A 15,955-nucleotide genomic window follows, 5' to 3' on the forward strand; every position below is an offset into this window, starting at 1 on the left:
TTTCCCTTCTCTTCCCTTTGCACACAAGAACAGCTCATGTCTTTGATATGGGCATGATGATCTTTCAGCCTTATAGGACTGTCCTTTTTCTGGCTTTATCTGTGGCTTTTTTACAATTTGTGAAATGCCAAGACGAAGGTGGTAAGTTGCTGTTTATTCATGAAGCTAATTGTGCTGATGCTAAAACTGATGCTTTTGATTTTGATGTAAAGACTTTTTATTTATTAATTTTTTAAGAGGTTTACTTAGGTTTACTAAAGATCACTTGAAAGGCTTGAATATAAAGCTGCTTAAATGTAAAGTTAACTGTTGGAACTTAATTTTAAAGGATGTTGCGTGATTCTGTATGAGAATTGATTGTACTTTCAACCATCAAGTACATCTAATTATGCCATATGTTTGGGACTTGCCTGTACTTTTGACCAGCAAGTTTTACTAGTTATGCCATGTGGTCACCACACTGTAATGTGATTTACAGTCATGTCACTTGGAGGTTTGTGGCATATGAGTATGGTCAAAGGGCACAGTTTACTCTTAATTCTTCAACATGCACCATTAGATTTGTTGTCTACCCACATCAGTATCCTCCTCTCACATCTGTTGAATCGTTTTCAACTCTAACACTGCACTCACATTTCTCTAAAGAGAGAACACATCTTGCATCTTAATGCATAGCAGATGTGTGAGGATATTATGAGGAAGGAACTGACTCTGAACATGCAGGGAAAGGGGGAAAAAACAACAACCAGAAAACACCTGAGTGCTATTACCTCAGTCATGCCCAGGTTTAGATCATTTCAAACATGTGACGTCAATTTTTCCCTAAGTGATGTCACCAGACAAAACAATCCTGGGGAGTGTTCTCTCAGTTCTGTTGATCTTAATGTTTAGCAGATTTTTATAATGCGTATGTGAACAACATGTTTTATGTGTGCCATTTGGATTCAAAGCCTTTTGTTGAGGTTTTACAGACAGTGCGCCACCTTGCGGTAAATGATCATTACAACTGAAAAAAAAAGGTAGTATCTTCCTTCATAGTAGAGCAAAAATATGCTATTATAATTTTTTTCCATTGTAAAGATAGATTTCTTTCTTTTTTTCACATCAGTCTGTGCACTGTTGGGCTAAGGAGTAATAATGTTATTTAGGTGAAAATTACTTAACCACTTTATTCTGAATTGGTAGTATTTCTCTTAAATTATGTATTTTGGGAGGCATTTACCACATTACCATTAAATTGCCTTCTAAACTGCATGTTCGCATTTGAATAGGTCCTATAAACAAGCCATAACTTATCTCATTAATATGATAATCAGTACATTGAAAGTATGATTAATACATGTTTTGCAGAAGAAAATCAGAAGCGTGATTGTGTGCTATTTCTCACTTAAGCATGGCTGATGTTAAATTGGTTTGATTAAAGTCGATAACTGAAAGCAGCTGCTTCTTTCTAAATAGTTTAGTTACAATGGTAATATTTGTGCAACGTAAAGAGAAGAAAATTACTCTAGAAAAACAAAACAACAAAAATAGTTAAATGTGCTTTTGGGCAAAAGTGGTTAGGTTGGTAGTATTTAATACATAATGCAAAAAAAGTAAAAAAAAAAAAAAATCCCTGTCCTTTTACACAAAAATATGCCAGTAATGACCACAAAGTCCAAATTAAGTTGTTCTGTTCTTTGTCCGCTCCATGTGATGCATCCTTTCGTCTGAGCATTGTCACATGGAACAGTTCAAATACCCTTAAATATTTTGGATGATGTGTAATTTTACGTAAACTTGATTAAACAAGTCATCGCAAATTACTTCTCACAGTAACGTGAGAAACACTGTAATTTTCGTCTCTCTAACATTAAACTGTTAGTTGTATTTTTGTATTATTATGTTGACTTAACTTTATTTTTTTGTCCCAAACCTAGTTCCAGTCTTGTTGCCACAAAAATTATATTGCAACAAATAGGGTGTGCATTCGACAAAGTCCACAGCTTATGTGCTGATGGAAAACATGTGCTGCATTTTTAAGTTATGACTTGATTACATGCCTCTTTGGTCCTGAAAGAGGGAAGGAAAGAGAGCAAGAAATGGGGACAAGAAGAGAGAGAGAATCCTACTATCTCTTTGACACCGATATGTGACTCTGTAACCCTTACTGTACAATCCATAGCATCTGGGGGTCTCTAAGGAATAAACAATTTAGAGGATGTATTTTTAACGATGAGCGCACTCTCGAGCCTGCTCCATGGGAACTACTTACTTATAAAGTAAATTATGGCAGTCAGCAAATGCAGGCCCATGGGATGACTTCCAGATGTTTAACTGGTTGCTTTGGCAGTATTTGTAAAATATTAAAACAAATGCTGGCTAAAGCGTTGTTGTGGAGGAAGTCATGTAACTGATGTAAAGAACACTATGTTTTCGAACAGCAAATGCTGGAGGACAATTGGGGGTTGGAAAATGAGAGCAAATGCATAGTAGGCATTTTACCACTCTATAGCTAAGAGAAGTCATTTTGTCATGTGCAAACTTAAAAAAAAAAAAAAAAAAAAACTCCTTCATGTACAGCAGATGTAGTGAAAAACATTAAAATATTTGTTTGGCAGGCTTACAGGATCAGGAAGCAATGAGGATGAGACATATGCCAAACATGACTGTGTAGAGAATGCAGAGGTTGGCAGTAGAGAAAATGATGAGAACTCCCCTTGAGATGGTTTATTAGCTTTAGAAGTTTACACAGATGTTCAATTTGGTCTGGAGATAATCTGGATTTGGCCTGTATAAAATTTTTGTCCTATCTCTGTCTGTGCTACACTGGTCCCCAAAGCCTCATCTTGAAGAAGCTTAATTTTGCATCGATTAACCCATTTAGAGCAGTGTCAATAGGGCTAATGGATTATTCACCCAAAAATGAAAATTGTGTCATAATTTACTCACACTCTTGTCATTCCAAACCTGTCCGACATTCTTGTTTCTGTGGAACACAAATGAAGAAATGTTTCACATTTGTGAAAATTCACAAGTGGTCAACAAATCATTCAGACAGGTTTTGAGAACAGAATCAAATCAAATATTTCTTGAAAACAGCTCAAAAGAATAATTTATCACAAATTAGACTTTCAACTTCTCTCATAAACACTTAGGGAAACAAAAAATGTAATCATTTAAATTTCTTTAGAAATCATATCGTCATACTGACTATTTTTATTACTCCTGTAAATGCCAGTAAGAAGGCTGATAGACAAAAAATTACATTGGAGAAAGTCAACGGCAGTTCAGAGTATGAAAATACAATGCAGAAAAGCTGATCAGATGTGGTGGAAGATGAACCTTAAAATTTAGTTTAGCATCTATAAAGACAGCCTCTATGCTTTCAATGTGAAACTAGCCACTGATAGACAGACCTTCTTAAACCTTGTAAACAGTAACTTAAACAATATTCACACTCTTTTTGCTACTGTTTAATCTTGATAACACCACATTGAGCAACTATAGACCAAAATTAAATATTCCTTTTAAAGGTAAGATTATTGAAAAGGTAAGTTTTAATCAGATTAACTACTTAAACTCAAATGGATACCTGGATAATTTTCAATTTGGTTTCTGACCGCATGACAGCACAGAGACAGCACTTATTAAGATAATCAATAATACTCTCTTTAATTCTGATTCTGGCAAAATATCAGTGCTGGTACTACTAGATCTTAGTGCTGCGTTTGACACTTTCAATCATAACATATTCTAGAGAGACTGAAAAACTGGGTCAGGCTTTGTACTCAAATGGTTCAGGTCATACTTAGGAGGGAATGGTTATGACGTCAGTCTAGGAGAGCATAAGTCTAAGTGGATGTCCATGACATGCAGAGTCCCACAAGGCTCAATTCTTGCACCACTCTTGTTTAGCCTGTAGTTGCTCCCACAAAATCAAATAATGAGAAGGATCATAATTGCCTATCACAGCTATACTGATGATACCCAGATTTCCCTAGCCTTATCGCACAATGAATACAGCCCCATTGACTCCCTCTGCCAATGCATTGATGAAATTAACAGTTGGATGTGCCAAAACTTTCTTCAGTTAAAAAAGGAGAAGAACTGAAGTCATTGCATTTGGAAACAAAAGTTTAAGGTCTTAAGGTGAATGCTTACATTGACTCTAGTAGTCAAACAACTAAAAATTTAAATAAAGAACCTTGGTGTGATTCTAGAGAATGTCAAAGCAGTAAATACATCTGCATACCATCTTCTCAAAAACATTGCAAGAATTAGATGTTTTGTTTCCAGCCAAGTTCATGCCTTTATCACAAGCAGAATGGAGTACTGTAATGGTCCGCTCTCCGGCCTTCACAAGAAGACCATTAAACAGCTGCAGCTCATCCAGAACACTGCTGCCAGGATTCTGACTAGAACCAGAAAATCTAAGCATATCACTCCAGTCCTCAGGTCCTTACACTGGCTTCCAGTTACATTTAGGATTGATTTTTAAAGTACTTTTACTCCTTTATAAATCACTCAATTGTCAAGGACCTAAATACATTGCAGATATGCTCACTGAATATAAACCTAACAGATCTCCAGATCATTAGGATCGAGTCAGTTAGAAATACCAAGGGTTCCCACAAAACAAGGGGAGCCCTCTTTTAGCTATTATGCCACCCGCAGCTGGAAGGTCAGCTTTCAGAAGAGATCAGATGTGCTAAAACATTAGCCACTTTTACATCGAGACTCAAAACTGTTGACTCTTTTCAGCTGTGCATTTAGCACTGAACTACATCCAAACTGATAACACTGTATTTTATATATAATATTTACATTTTAAATTCCGTTTAAATCAATTTTTCAATAATTTAAAAGGTTTTTAAATACCTGTTTTTATTTTTTAATGATAATTTTAAATCCTTTGAATTACCATTGTGTATGAAATGTTCTATATAAAAAAACTTGCCTTGCTAGGCCTTATAATGTTGTTAATTTTTTCCATACTAAAAAATTTGGAGCTTGTCATTTCCACTTCTCATTCACTTTCCTTAATCTATATTGTTTGAATAAACTTTAAACTTAAACTTTGTGTGAGTAAATGGGGCGTCTAACCGGTCTCCGTTTTATTAGCTCGCCTATCAGGTAAAACCCTGTCAAATGCCTCTCAAAACAAAATCAGAGACAGGTATCTGGAAAAAGGCAACCTAATTTTCCACCACTGTAGTAGGTCTCTGAAATACTAAAACAGTGACTAAATATTAACAAAACTTGATTTCTCGACTAGTTAACTATAACATATAGGTATACCATTGACAAGCTTCTCATGTTCTACATCAAATATAACAGTATCATCATGGTGCTGTTAATACCGATACTTTAACTGATACATTTGTACATAAAGTCCTCTGTGGCTACCCAGCTTGAAAAATATTTTGAGCAATTTTGGATTTCATGAGGAAAATGTGGTTTTCTGGTCTATTAGAGCTCTTTGTGTCCAGCATTCAGACAGGATAGTTACTGTTTTCAAGAAACTATACCCTATAAGGAGAATGTGATGACATGTAGACTTCAATATAATGAAAAGATGAAAAGATACAGTTTTTGGATTCAGTCCATAAGATCAATGCAAAGTAGAACAAACTATTCAGTATAAATATTGCACATTACTTTTGACTTCTGCCAGTGACTAATAGAAAACAGTCCTATAATCATAACTACAGTGCATTGAAAATGAAACAGATGTCACAAAGTCTAGAAAAGGGATTGAGGGCAAAGCAGAGAAGTCCGTTTCCAGTTTGAATTTAAACCAACATATTTGTGGGATATGACAATCTTTTTTTTTTTCTCTGAATAGTTTTTTTGTTTGAGAGATCCCTAAAGAATCCACATTTACTGATATTTTTATTGCAGTATTTGTTATTCAGCCTCAGTTGTTTAAAACTGTAACTTGATATAAATGATCCCAACTCAAATGAGAACTCACTGTGCTTTTTAACAAAAGCCACTATCCTGCACTTCATACACTCATAACTAGGACATCTGGGTCAACCCGGTTTATATGGAAACATCTGCAGAGTTTATTGAGTCATGGACACAGCAAGATTAGATTCTAACAGCATGTGAGAAAGACACTGGGATCCTGGGATGCCATGTGGCAGTCACATTTCAGTTCATAAATGCCAAGGATCTATTAGAAAATTGTGTTTCTTTATTTGTTTGGAATATCCATTGGTTACCATAGAATAAGTGGAGTTTGAATTAGGCTAGTTCTAAAAAATGAGAATCCAGGGCTGATGTACCAAATTACCATTCTGGAGTTTCGACAGTACTTGTTCCTTTACTTGCTTAATTCATTTGTATAACCGTTGTACAATAAATTATTATAAATAATAGGCCATTTACTCCCTCATGCTCTCTTTAAATTCAAGATTTAAACTTTTTACATTAAAAAGACATCAAACATTAACATGCTATAGTAACCTTTAAATAAACTATAGCAATCATTTTTATTGAACCAACAGATCAATACTGCTGAAACATTTCAAATATCAAACTAATGAAAATGCGATCCAGGCACAAAATTCACTCTGGCAGTAAAGAGCTTTAAAAATACATTCACGAGAGAGACATGTTTCCACCTTGTAAGTAAGTTCATTTTCATATCTTCACAGCAAGAAGTCTCTAACACTGACATTTTTTGCTCTGGAGAGAATGCTGAGTAATGTCTAGGTTTGAGTAATGATATCATTCCCTGCTGTCTCACAATGATTAGAGGTAATTACCTCTCCTTATTGACTTAACATTTTAGTAAGGAGACTGTTATTGTTATTACAAATATAGTGGATGCTAATTAAGAATTAAAGGTGACTTATGAAAATCAGAAATTTTCCATATTTAATTGCTATAATTTGGTCCCTGGTGCATCTACCAAGCCAGAAAACATGAAAGAAGAACGACCCAGTATTTGTTTTTATTTTTAAAATTTGGTAAGTCTTTCGCAAGCTTGTGAAAAACGAGCCTCTAAGATTGTACTCCCACGTGATGTAGAAGGGGATCTTATTACTGCTCCCAAATCATCAAGTTTCAACCCACGGCTCCGCCAGTTGTGTTTTCACAAGTGACAACGGTGTACCAGTTCTTACGCCATGCCAAAAGTTCAACAAAGCATGCTAACTGTTATGTCTTTGGCTGCACTGTTGAGCAAAGAACACTATTTAGAGTACCAGCCTCAGTGGAGACAAGAAAGCAGTATTGAATTATTTACTGTATATTACACTACTGCCACACATATTTAATATAAATATGAAACCTTTTTCCCAGATGCTTACATTCACAAACAACTTTGTACCTCTGTTACAACTGTTTTTGTAAAACGTGTGTTTTTAACATAAACTTGTGTGTATTTGACAGTTAAAGTGCAATAAGACTTGCATGCCATGAGACATCCGTTTTCTGTACATGTGCATCTGATGTGTGCTCTAAGAAAATGTATATCATAAGTTTAAACTAATATGGTTTAAAACGCATGATTTTAGTGTGATAGATAGGATAATCAAAACCAAACAGATGTTTTTGGCAGAATATCTGAGGTACAAGCAGAGGCGTCATGCACATTCAAAGTGAGGGGGCACTGGTAATATATTTTAATAATATATTATGTCCAGGAATCTAATTAATTTCTAATTAATATTTACGGATAATATATATATATATATATATATATATATATATATATATATATATATATATATATATATATATATATATATATATATATATATATATGATTAAATCACAATGTTGGGATTAGATTATTTAGTGCGGCACATCATCAGCTGCTAAATTCAAATCTGCGTTCGCTGGCTCCACTGTTTGTACAGCACTGCATTAGAACCAATCACACACGATTCTGTTGAGCTTATGAATCCAATGGCCAAACAGAGACATTCAGATGAGTCATAGCAGCAGCTAATTTGCATTTAAAGAAACATGCATTTCAAAATGGGCATTTTCAAAATGAAATAATAGACAATCTGTGGGGTATATTGAGCTAAAACTTCACAGACACATTCTGGATATACCTGAGACTTATTAAATTTTGTAAAAATGGCATAATAGGTCCCTTTTAAATATAATTATTTATTTATTTTTTACAGTGCGTTTCATTTCTAGGTACAATAAATTACCAGTCAAATGATTAGGAGCACTGAATAATAATAACTTAGATTTAGACCAGTGTTCTCACAAAACACTGCAGTCAAACCAGCTGCTGATGACTAATTAGGCATATTCGAAACCTCAAAAGGAGAAGAACCGTATAAACCTGGAACTCAGCCAAATCATGCAAAAGAGATACAGTATTGACTCACTCATCTATTTCTTATCTAATCAATGATGAGTCTGTTGTTTGCCATTTGATAATTTGAGTTTGGAAACAGTTTTGTTTCTCTGTTTGTTTTCTTTAATTTATAAAACCAGACAAGCAAAATCCATTTTCATAATGGAGTATGTTACAGAACACTAGTCAGGAACTCTGCATCACTATTATTTGTTTGATATTATTGCACATGCTGGATGAGTTTGCAATACATTATCAAGTACATAAGTTCTATAATACACAACCGAGAGTCAGTAAGATCCATCACCTTTGGAAGAAGTGACCTTTATGCTGGCCTTTTGACCATTCTATATGTCATGCATCAAGAAGATATAAGGCTCTATAAACTTAAAAGGTTTTCTCAGTTTTCTCAGGATTTCTAGGGGAGCAGGCTGATGTCATGTCAATTACAAAACAGACATATGTGGATTTATTCATCACATCTGGTTCTTAATTTTATTCCCCAAAATAGTTAAAATAATTATTTCCAGTCTATTTAAAGTTGCTTCAATGACAAAACGTGCAGCGGATGGTTGACAGTGTAAGTTAATGAAGGATAACTTACACTGGTTCTCCATCCAAAACAGTTTTATATAAGCTAGAATCATGACAGACCAGCTGTGGAAGTTCTGCAAGCTCTCACAATATCCAAACAAAGCAAAGAGGAAGAAACACGCAACAAAGAGAAACATCAGGGAGGGGTGTTTCCAATCTCTGGAAAGAGTTAGTGGGGTTGTTCCTCACAGGATGCAGAGAGAGGAAAAAAAAAGAAAAGAAAAAAGGAGAAAAAAATATATATATATATATATGTTATCTCTTAGGAACGCTTAATCATTAATGTCTTCCATTTTCTTTTTGTTACAAGTTAACATTTCATTCAAGTTTTAGCTGAAGATGTTTCCCTCCTGATTATCCATGAAAGGAGGTCAGGAATGCAAAGAGTAGACCTATGTCAGGTCATGAGATTCTGTTGATCTTAGCCAAGAATCTAACTGTAATGATCTGCATCTCTTGCCTTACACTCACAGAGATAAACATTTACACTTCAACATCTAAACGTGTACTACGCTTGTATACAAGTGCAGGATTTCAAGTTGTGTAAATATTAACAAGCAAGCTAATGAATTGTGGAACATCACTTTGTTATGGATAGACAGCTGTCTAGGCCGCTGGCATGATAAACAGAATTATAAAAATAACATTTAGAGTTGAAAAAAATCAAATTAAAAAAGTATTAAGAATGCCTTTGAAGTTCTTGTTTTAATTCTACACAACCACTTTTAAAGACATAGATGTGGTAGACACTAGTTGTGCCTTATAACATCTGTCTGAACTTATATCTAAATGCAAACACAGAACTGTTACAGATAGCTTTTTCTTCCTTTTTTATTTTTATCTAAACAAAATATGGCATTTTGATATTACGGCCCGCCATACGAACAAGTGTATTATAAAACTGATAATTGAATGCTTTCTCAGATGTGGTGAAAGATTTAAAAAAAAAATGTATAAGATTTGTAGATAATGTGCACATTCAAGATGATAGTGGAAGCATTTCTTTTTGTAATTTATATGGGAAAACTTTTTTTAAGATGGCTACCAATTGTCTAATGTCTAATTTGAAATGGTGTTAATCAAACCTGATCAAGCATTCAACTATAGATTAATCAGGTTAAGTATTAAAATAAGTTTATTAAGAACTGATGGAAAGAGATTTAGAGCAGTGTGATGTGGCAATAAAATTATGCAGTCTAAAAAAAAATAAAATAAAAATAAAAAAAACTTCTGGTCCAAGTCCTCACCACACATCATCGAAAGCAGAAAAGAAAAAAAAAAGGATTGAAAAAAGGGACATAACCAAACCAGAAGAAAACATGTTTCCTTGTTCTCCCTAAACCAAAATCGGTTTGAAGATCCTCATTTGTGTCTCAGCAAAGGTTAGCCACAAGGACATCGAAGAGAGTCAAGGTTTGAATAATCATAGGTTTTAGAGTCACTTAGTATGAGGTCTATCTGTCTGGAGTGACAGTCTGAATTACAGTGTGGACATCCCATCTTCACACAGATTCTTCTTCAAAAAGAGGGAGCTGTGTGTGAACTGTGGAGAATGCTATCAGTTAATTACAAGAGAGGTCAGAGGTCTGTGAGACACATGATTTATTTGTGTCCTTGCCTTTTAAAAAGCAAGACTGGAGCCCCTTTGAAAGTTTCCCTGCAGTGTGAATGCAACTCATCTTGTTTAACTGTAAAACCAGATGCTTCATTTATGGACCCCCCCCCCCCCCCCCCCATACAGTGTATACTGTATACAATCTAGTGTGTTTCCTGGACATCAACATTCAGCAGTGAAGTTCTCAAAATGAGTATTTCACATTTTTCGGTGTTCAGATGAAAAGACTACTCTCTCTCACACACAAACACATGTACTTGGTGTTGAAAAGACAGACACAGATGAGTCACTGTTTCCATAAGGTCATTTTCTAACCCATACAGCCTTGCTCCAACAACAAAGTCCGTGAACACAGCAAGTTCTGAGTATTTCCACATAAACCAAAGGAAAATACATGTGATTTATATTAGAGTTAATCTCCCACAATGCAGCATCTTAATGGAGATGTGAATTGTAAAAAAGAAGCTGCCTATTGTTATCCTACGGTTTCTGCGGAAGAGCATTTGGGAGGGAACCACAGAGTTTAGCTGACATGGAGTAATGCTGAGCATGTTCAGTGTGGTCTGGTCAAGCCAGACTGTAATACTGGTGGAAAATGTACGTCAGAAGTCCACAAAGGACCATGCTTTTGCTATCATCATAACTAGAGGATTTTAACCGTTGCTGTAGAAAGTGCAGAGTCTGCAATGAATTAGCAAACTGAAGGAAAGAGTGAGCTTTCTCTTCACCTTTAATGGAAAGGTTTCATGGGTGGCTTGTGAACGATAGTCCCCCTCCCATAAATTTATAGCGGCTCATACATTCTCTATTCACAAGCGAACAGACAGTTCCAGTTGTATTGCCTAAAACTCTGAACACTATTTGTTTTCTGTAAATTGCACTGAATCCTATGGACTGTGGAAAATGAAAGTGTCTTTTTTTATTTTTTTATTGTTAGCAAATGCTACTGTTACTATTCACACCAACATCAGAAATGCCAGTATAGCATTGCTTTTAAGCAACAAATCAATGAATAAGATATGCACGTTGACATGCATTTCAAATAAAAATTGGCCAGCTGGGGGAAAAAAAAAGCAAAAGCAGGAAAGCTTGCATCATGCATGATTTAAATTGGAACATAACTGCAAAATCAATTCCCTTTCCACGTTCAATGCATTCAACGGAAAATGATTTCACTTCAGCTCCACTCTGGATTTCCATGGATCTCATTTGTTCATCATTAGCTAGTAAAATAAACCCCATTCAGAAGAAACCTAAAGAAAAAAAAACATTTGTCCAACTTTCAGAAATCCTGAAAAAAAAATAAAGAGTGAAATGTAGGCTACTAAATATCAACAATCCTGAAAAACGGTATAAAGCTATTAGACTTGCATGTTTGCTGGTGTTCTCTGAGGCCATCAGCAGCCAGCCATGTGTTCATTAAAAGATCTCTCTTTTCTTTGGCATCCTTTCCTGACACACACAATCCCTCAGGTCAAAAAGCTAAACAACTCCCAAATCAACACCCTCCTAATGCATCCGTTTCATTCATTTATTCTGAACTTATTCATTAGCTTGAATGCTCAGAATTTTATGGTTGTATCTCCCTGTCAGCTATAAAGTGCAGCCACATTTGATCTGCATCCCAGAATCAATACGTGATGAACATTCCTTATGAGCACAGTGCAAAAAAAAAAAAAACTGTTATGAGGGGCCAAAGTTTAGACTTCCTACTGTGTTTGCTCTTTACCTGCTTTGTTGCTAGTGCTGCCTAATGTTAAACCTTCTCAAATATACGGGTACAAAAACATCCTTTTCACTGTGAAAATTTCAGGTGACCACAAAACCCAAAAAGTTTCATTGAAGGCAGCTCAAGGGTGCCATCTGGTGTACTAGTAATACAGGAGCAAACCGCTTTGTTGAACGTGAACATTTGAATGTTTGCCACAGCTGTTCATTATTCTACAAGTTCTTGTACTTCATAGCTTGAAAATATTATTAGGAAATAGTTTATGTTAAATAATTTAACTTTATTTTAAAGAGGCACTGAATAGCACATTGCATTAGAGGTCTGTTGGAAACAATGACTCAGACTTCCTGGAGAGCATTAGCTCATGTCTTCCCACCAGAGCCTTTCCAAAAGGCAAGGGATCACCTTTTCCAGTAATTCTCAGCCACTTTCTCAGGGTATACCAGCGCTTTTACACATCTGTTTTGCCCTCTGGTTTAGTTTCAAAGCATGAAAAGGCATGACATCGGGTGATTCCATGAGTGCTTTTTCCATTTTTAAAAGTAAATATTCTTTTTAAAAAGTAAGATTTTAAAAATTTATCAAATAAAGAAAATGGGTAAACAATAGTTACTGGCTCCTATTAACTTTTGTGGTATGGAAAAAACCATTAACACTTTAGAATAATGGTCCATTAGTTAATGTTAGTTCATTTATTAATTAACATGAAAAAAACAATGAACAATACATTTTTTACTCCCATTTATTAATCCTTGTTAATGTTAGTTAATGAAAATACAGTTATTTGTTGTAAGTTCATGCTAATTCACAGTGTATTAACTAATGCTAACATGCACAACTTTTGCTTTAAATAATGCATTTGTAATTGGTGAAATTAACATCAACTAAGATTAATAATTGCTGTAGAAGGATTGTTTTTGCTTGGATCAAATGGACCAATATTCTAGAGTGTTACCAAAAAATTATTATGGAAGTCAGTGGGGATCAGAAACTTAATACAATTTGAAATACAGTTACTGTGTTTTGTTTCTGTACACAAAGTTTCAGTATTTTAATATTTTGTTAATGCGTTTAGAAAAATACATATAATAACATGTTACATTTAATCTTAATTTGAATTAAAGGGTAACTTCTCCGCAAAATGTTAATTTTAATGTGGTTATTAAAATCTTATTTTAACATTAACATTAATCACTTACTTCTATGTCGTTCCAAACCCATAGAAACTTTGTTCGTCTTCGAAACACAAATTAAGATCATTTTGATGCATTTAGACAGCTCTCTGACCCTTCAATAATGACAGTTAACCAATTAACACATTCATAGTCCAGAAACGTAGTAAGGATATCAGTAAAATAATCCATGGGACATCAGGTGTTCAACTGTAAAAAGCTATGCCAATAATTTTTGTACACAAAGAAAAAAAAAACAACTTTATTCAACAGTTTGTCTCCGTGTTAGCTTAGCGCCGTTTTGGAGAGTATCCACTGAACGCAAACAGCATATGATGTTCTGAGAGCTAGTCAGAATGCATCAAAAACATTCTGTTCTGAAGACGAATAAAGCTTTTATGGGTTTGGAACGAAATGGAGATTAGTGATTACTGACAAAATGTACATTTTAGGGTGGAGTAACCCTTTAATTGTTTACGTGACCCTGTCTGTGAAGTCTCAAAATCTAATTATAAGATAACAAGCATCAAAGTTTGATTTTAACAGTTAATCTCGCCATGATCTCAATCTTTAACATGGCCTCACTCAGTCAATTTAAAGATATAAAGGTATTTTCACAGAATGTTCTTTAAATTCCTAAAAAGTCCTAAAAAAGGACGATTTTAAGTAGAAAACAGTAAATCACAAAAAAAAAAAAAAAAAAAAAAAAAAAAGACTTTAGCTGGGTTTTCACAGGGATATGAGTACCTTTTTCATGCAGTGGTCTAATCATGACAAACACACCCAAACCCACAGTACAACTATATAGGAAAGGATTTGATTAACAAGAATTTGTTAGTAAAAAAAAAAAAAACACCATTTATATAGCATTTACCTTTTTTTGTCTACAGAGGATGAGTTGAGCTGTACAGAGAATGGACAGGTGTACACAAACAGAGACATCTGGAAACCGGAACCATGCAGGATCTGTGTTTGTGACAGCGGGGCAATCCTGTGCGACGAGGTGCAATGTGATGAAGTGTCTAACTGTGCAAAGGTAGTGATCCCAGAAGGAGAGTGCTGTCCTGTTTGCCAGAGTGACACAACACACACCAGTGGCAATGGCAGACCAGGTGACCTTCAAAATCAATTCATATTTATTTAGCATCTTCATGCAAATCTGTAGGTTTTTTTTAATTCTAGATGCAGCTAATATTTTGTCTATTTCTTTTTTCTTCTCAGCGGAGAGGATTGCCAAGGTAAGTTATAATATTACACTCAGCACTCTCAACATGTAGTTACTTAATACAAATGTGAATAAATAAATACATTTGTCAGTTCAGTGACTCTGAGTTTTACTCTTCTTGCTTCCAGGGTCAGAAAGGAGAACCTGGAGATGTCCCAACTGTATGTTTGAATGAACATTTATCTTAGTTAGATAAGGATGGATATATAACAATATTTGTACTGTTTGAAAATGATTCAAAAGTTCCATCTTAATTTTAGGTTATTGGAATAAGAGGTCGTCCTGGACCAATGGTGAGATTGCTTTCATTTACTTTCATATAGGAACCAGTTCAATATAAATAAATAGATTAATCCTATGATTCGATTTATACAACGGAACATATACTAAAATAAGTTGTTTTCCATGCTGTGCTCTCTGCTGTTTATCATTTCTATCACATATACAGTATCTAGTAGATTCTGATGTCCGGACACTAGATGGGGACAGAGCAAAAATTAAAATTCAATAACAATATTTTGAAACTTTCTACACTGGCATTAAATCATAAATCATTCAGTCTTCTTGGAATCAGCCCTTTGTGTGAAAACTATGGCAATAACTTGAACAGACTAATGCCATATTGCTAATGCTTTCAAGACTGTTTTTGCTTACCTTAATCATGTTTTATGTGTATTATACAGGGGCCTCCAGGAGCTCCGGGGTACAGAGGAGACAGTGGACCCAAAGGTCGACCTGTAAGATACAGCAAATTCATTTCAAAATGTGATTAAAGATGTGAAAAATTGTGTAATAGTATTGTTGTTATATTATATTTCTGCCGATTTGAATGTCTCTTGTAGGGTCTCAGGGGTCCCCCAGGATACGATGGAGAGCCCGGTATTCCTGGACAGCCAGGAGAGCCAGGGCCCCCCGGACATACCCCTGGAGTGAGTTTAGAGTTTATAGGTTTTTTTTTTAAACATAACAGGCCCTTTGGAAGTACTGTAGGACTACAAGACAGAATATAAAAAACAGAGGGTCGAAGAAAAAACACCACAACAGTTATAATAAATATAGTTCCAATTAATAAGGCCCTATGTCCTCTCTTACTTAGGGTGAGTTGTCTTCACATATGGCTGGAGGATTTGCTGACAAAACAGGAGCCCAGCATGCCATGATGCCTGGAGTTCGGGTGAGTGGAGATCCTGTCATTTAAACAAAACTATACATTATATAAGCCACACATTTATAAGGAACATTACAAAAATGTATCATACTCACATCACTGCAATGCGGTGTTAAAAGAATGAGTTGGAGTAGTACAAAA

General features: G+C 35.0%; 1 protein-coding gene across 1 annotated transcript in view; it reads left to right on the top strand.

Annotated features, from left to right (window-relative positions):
* LOC113108336 (collagen alpha-2(V) chain-like) overlaps window positions 1-15,955 on the top strand; it is a 28,199-nt gene that overhangs the window by 93 nt on the left and 12,151 nt on the right. Inside the window, exons 1-8 of the mRNA XM_026271374.1 lie at window positions 1-141; window positions 14,312-14,533; window positions 14,643-14,659; window positions 14,775-14,807; window positions 14,907-14,939; window positions 15,330-15,383; window positions 15,489-15,575; window positions 15,743-15,820. The exon at window positions 1-141 is cut by the window's left edge and continues 93 nt beyond it. Coding sequence (XP_026127159.1) covers window positions 48-141; window positions 14,312-14,533; window positions 14,643-14,659; window positions 14,775-14,807; window positions 14,907-14,939; window positions 15,330-15,383; window positions 15,489-15,575; window positions 15,743-15,820 — 618 coding nt within the window. The 5' untranslated portion in view covers window positions 1-47. The remainder of the gene's footprint in view (window positions 142-14,311; window positions 14,534-14,642; window positions 14,660-14,774; window positions 14,808-14,906; window positions 14,940-15,329; window positions 15,384-15,488; window positions 15,576-15,742; window positions 15,821-15,955) is intronic.

This window comes from Carassius auratus, chromosome 9 (genome assembly GCF_003368295.1).
Source record: "Carassius auratus strain Wakin chromosome 9, ASM336829v1, whole genome shotgun sequence".
NCBI classification, from domain to species: domain Eukaryota; kingdom Metazoa; phylum Chordata; class Actinopteri; order Cypriniformes; family Cyprinidae; genus Carassius; species Carassius auratus.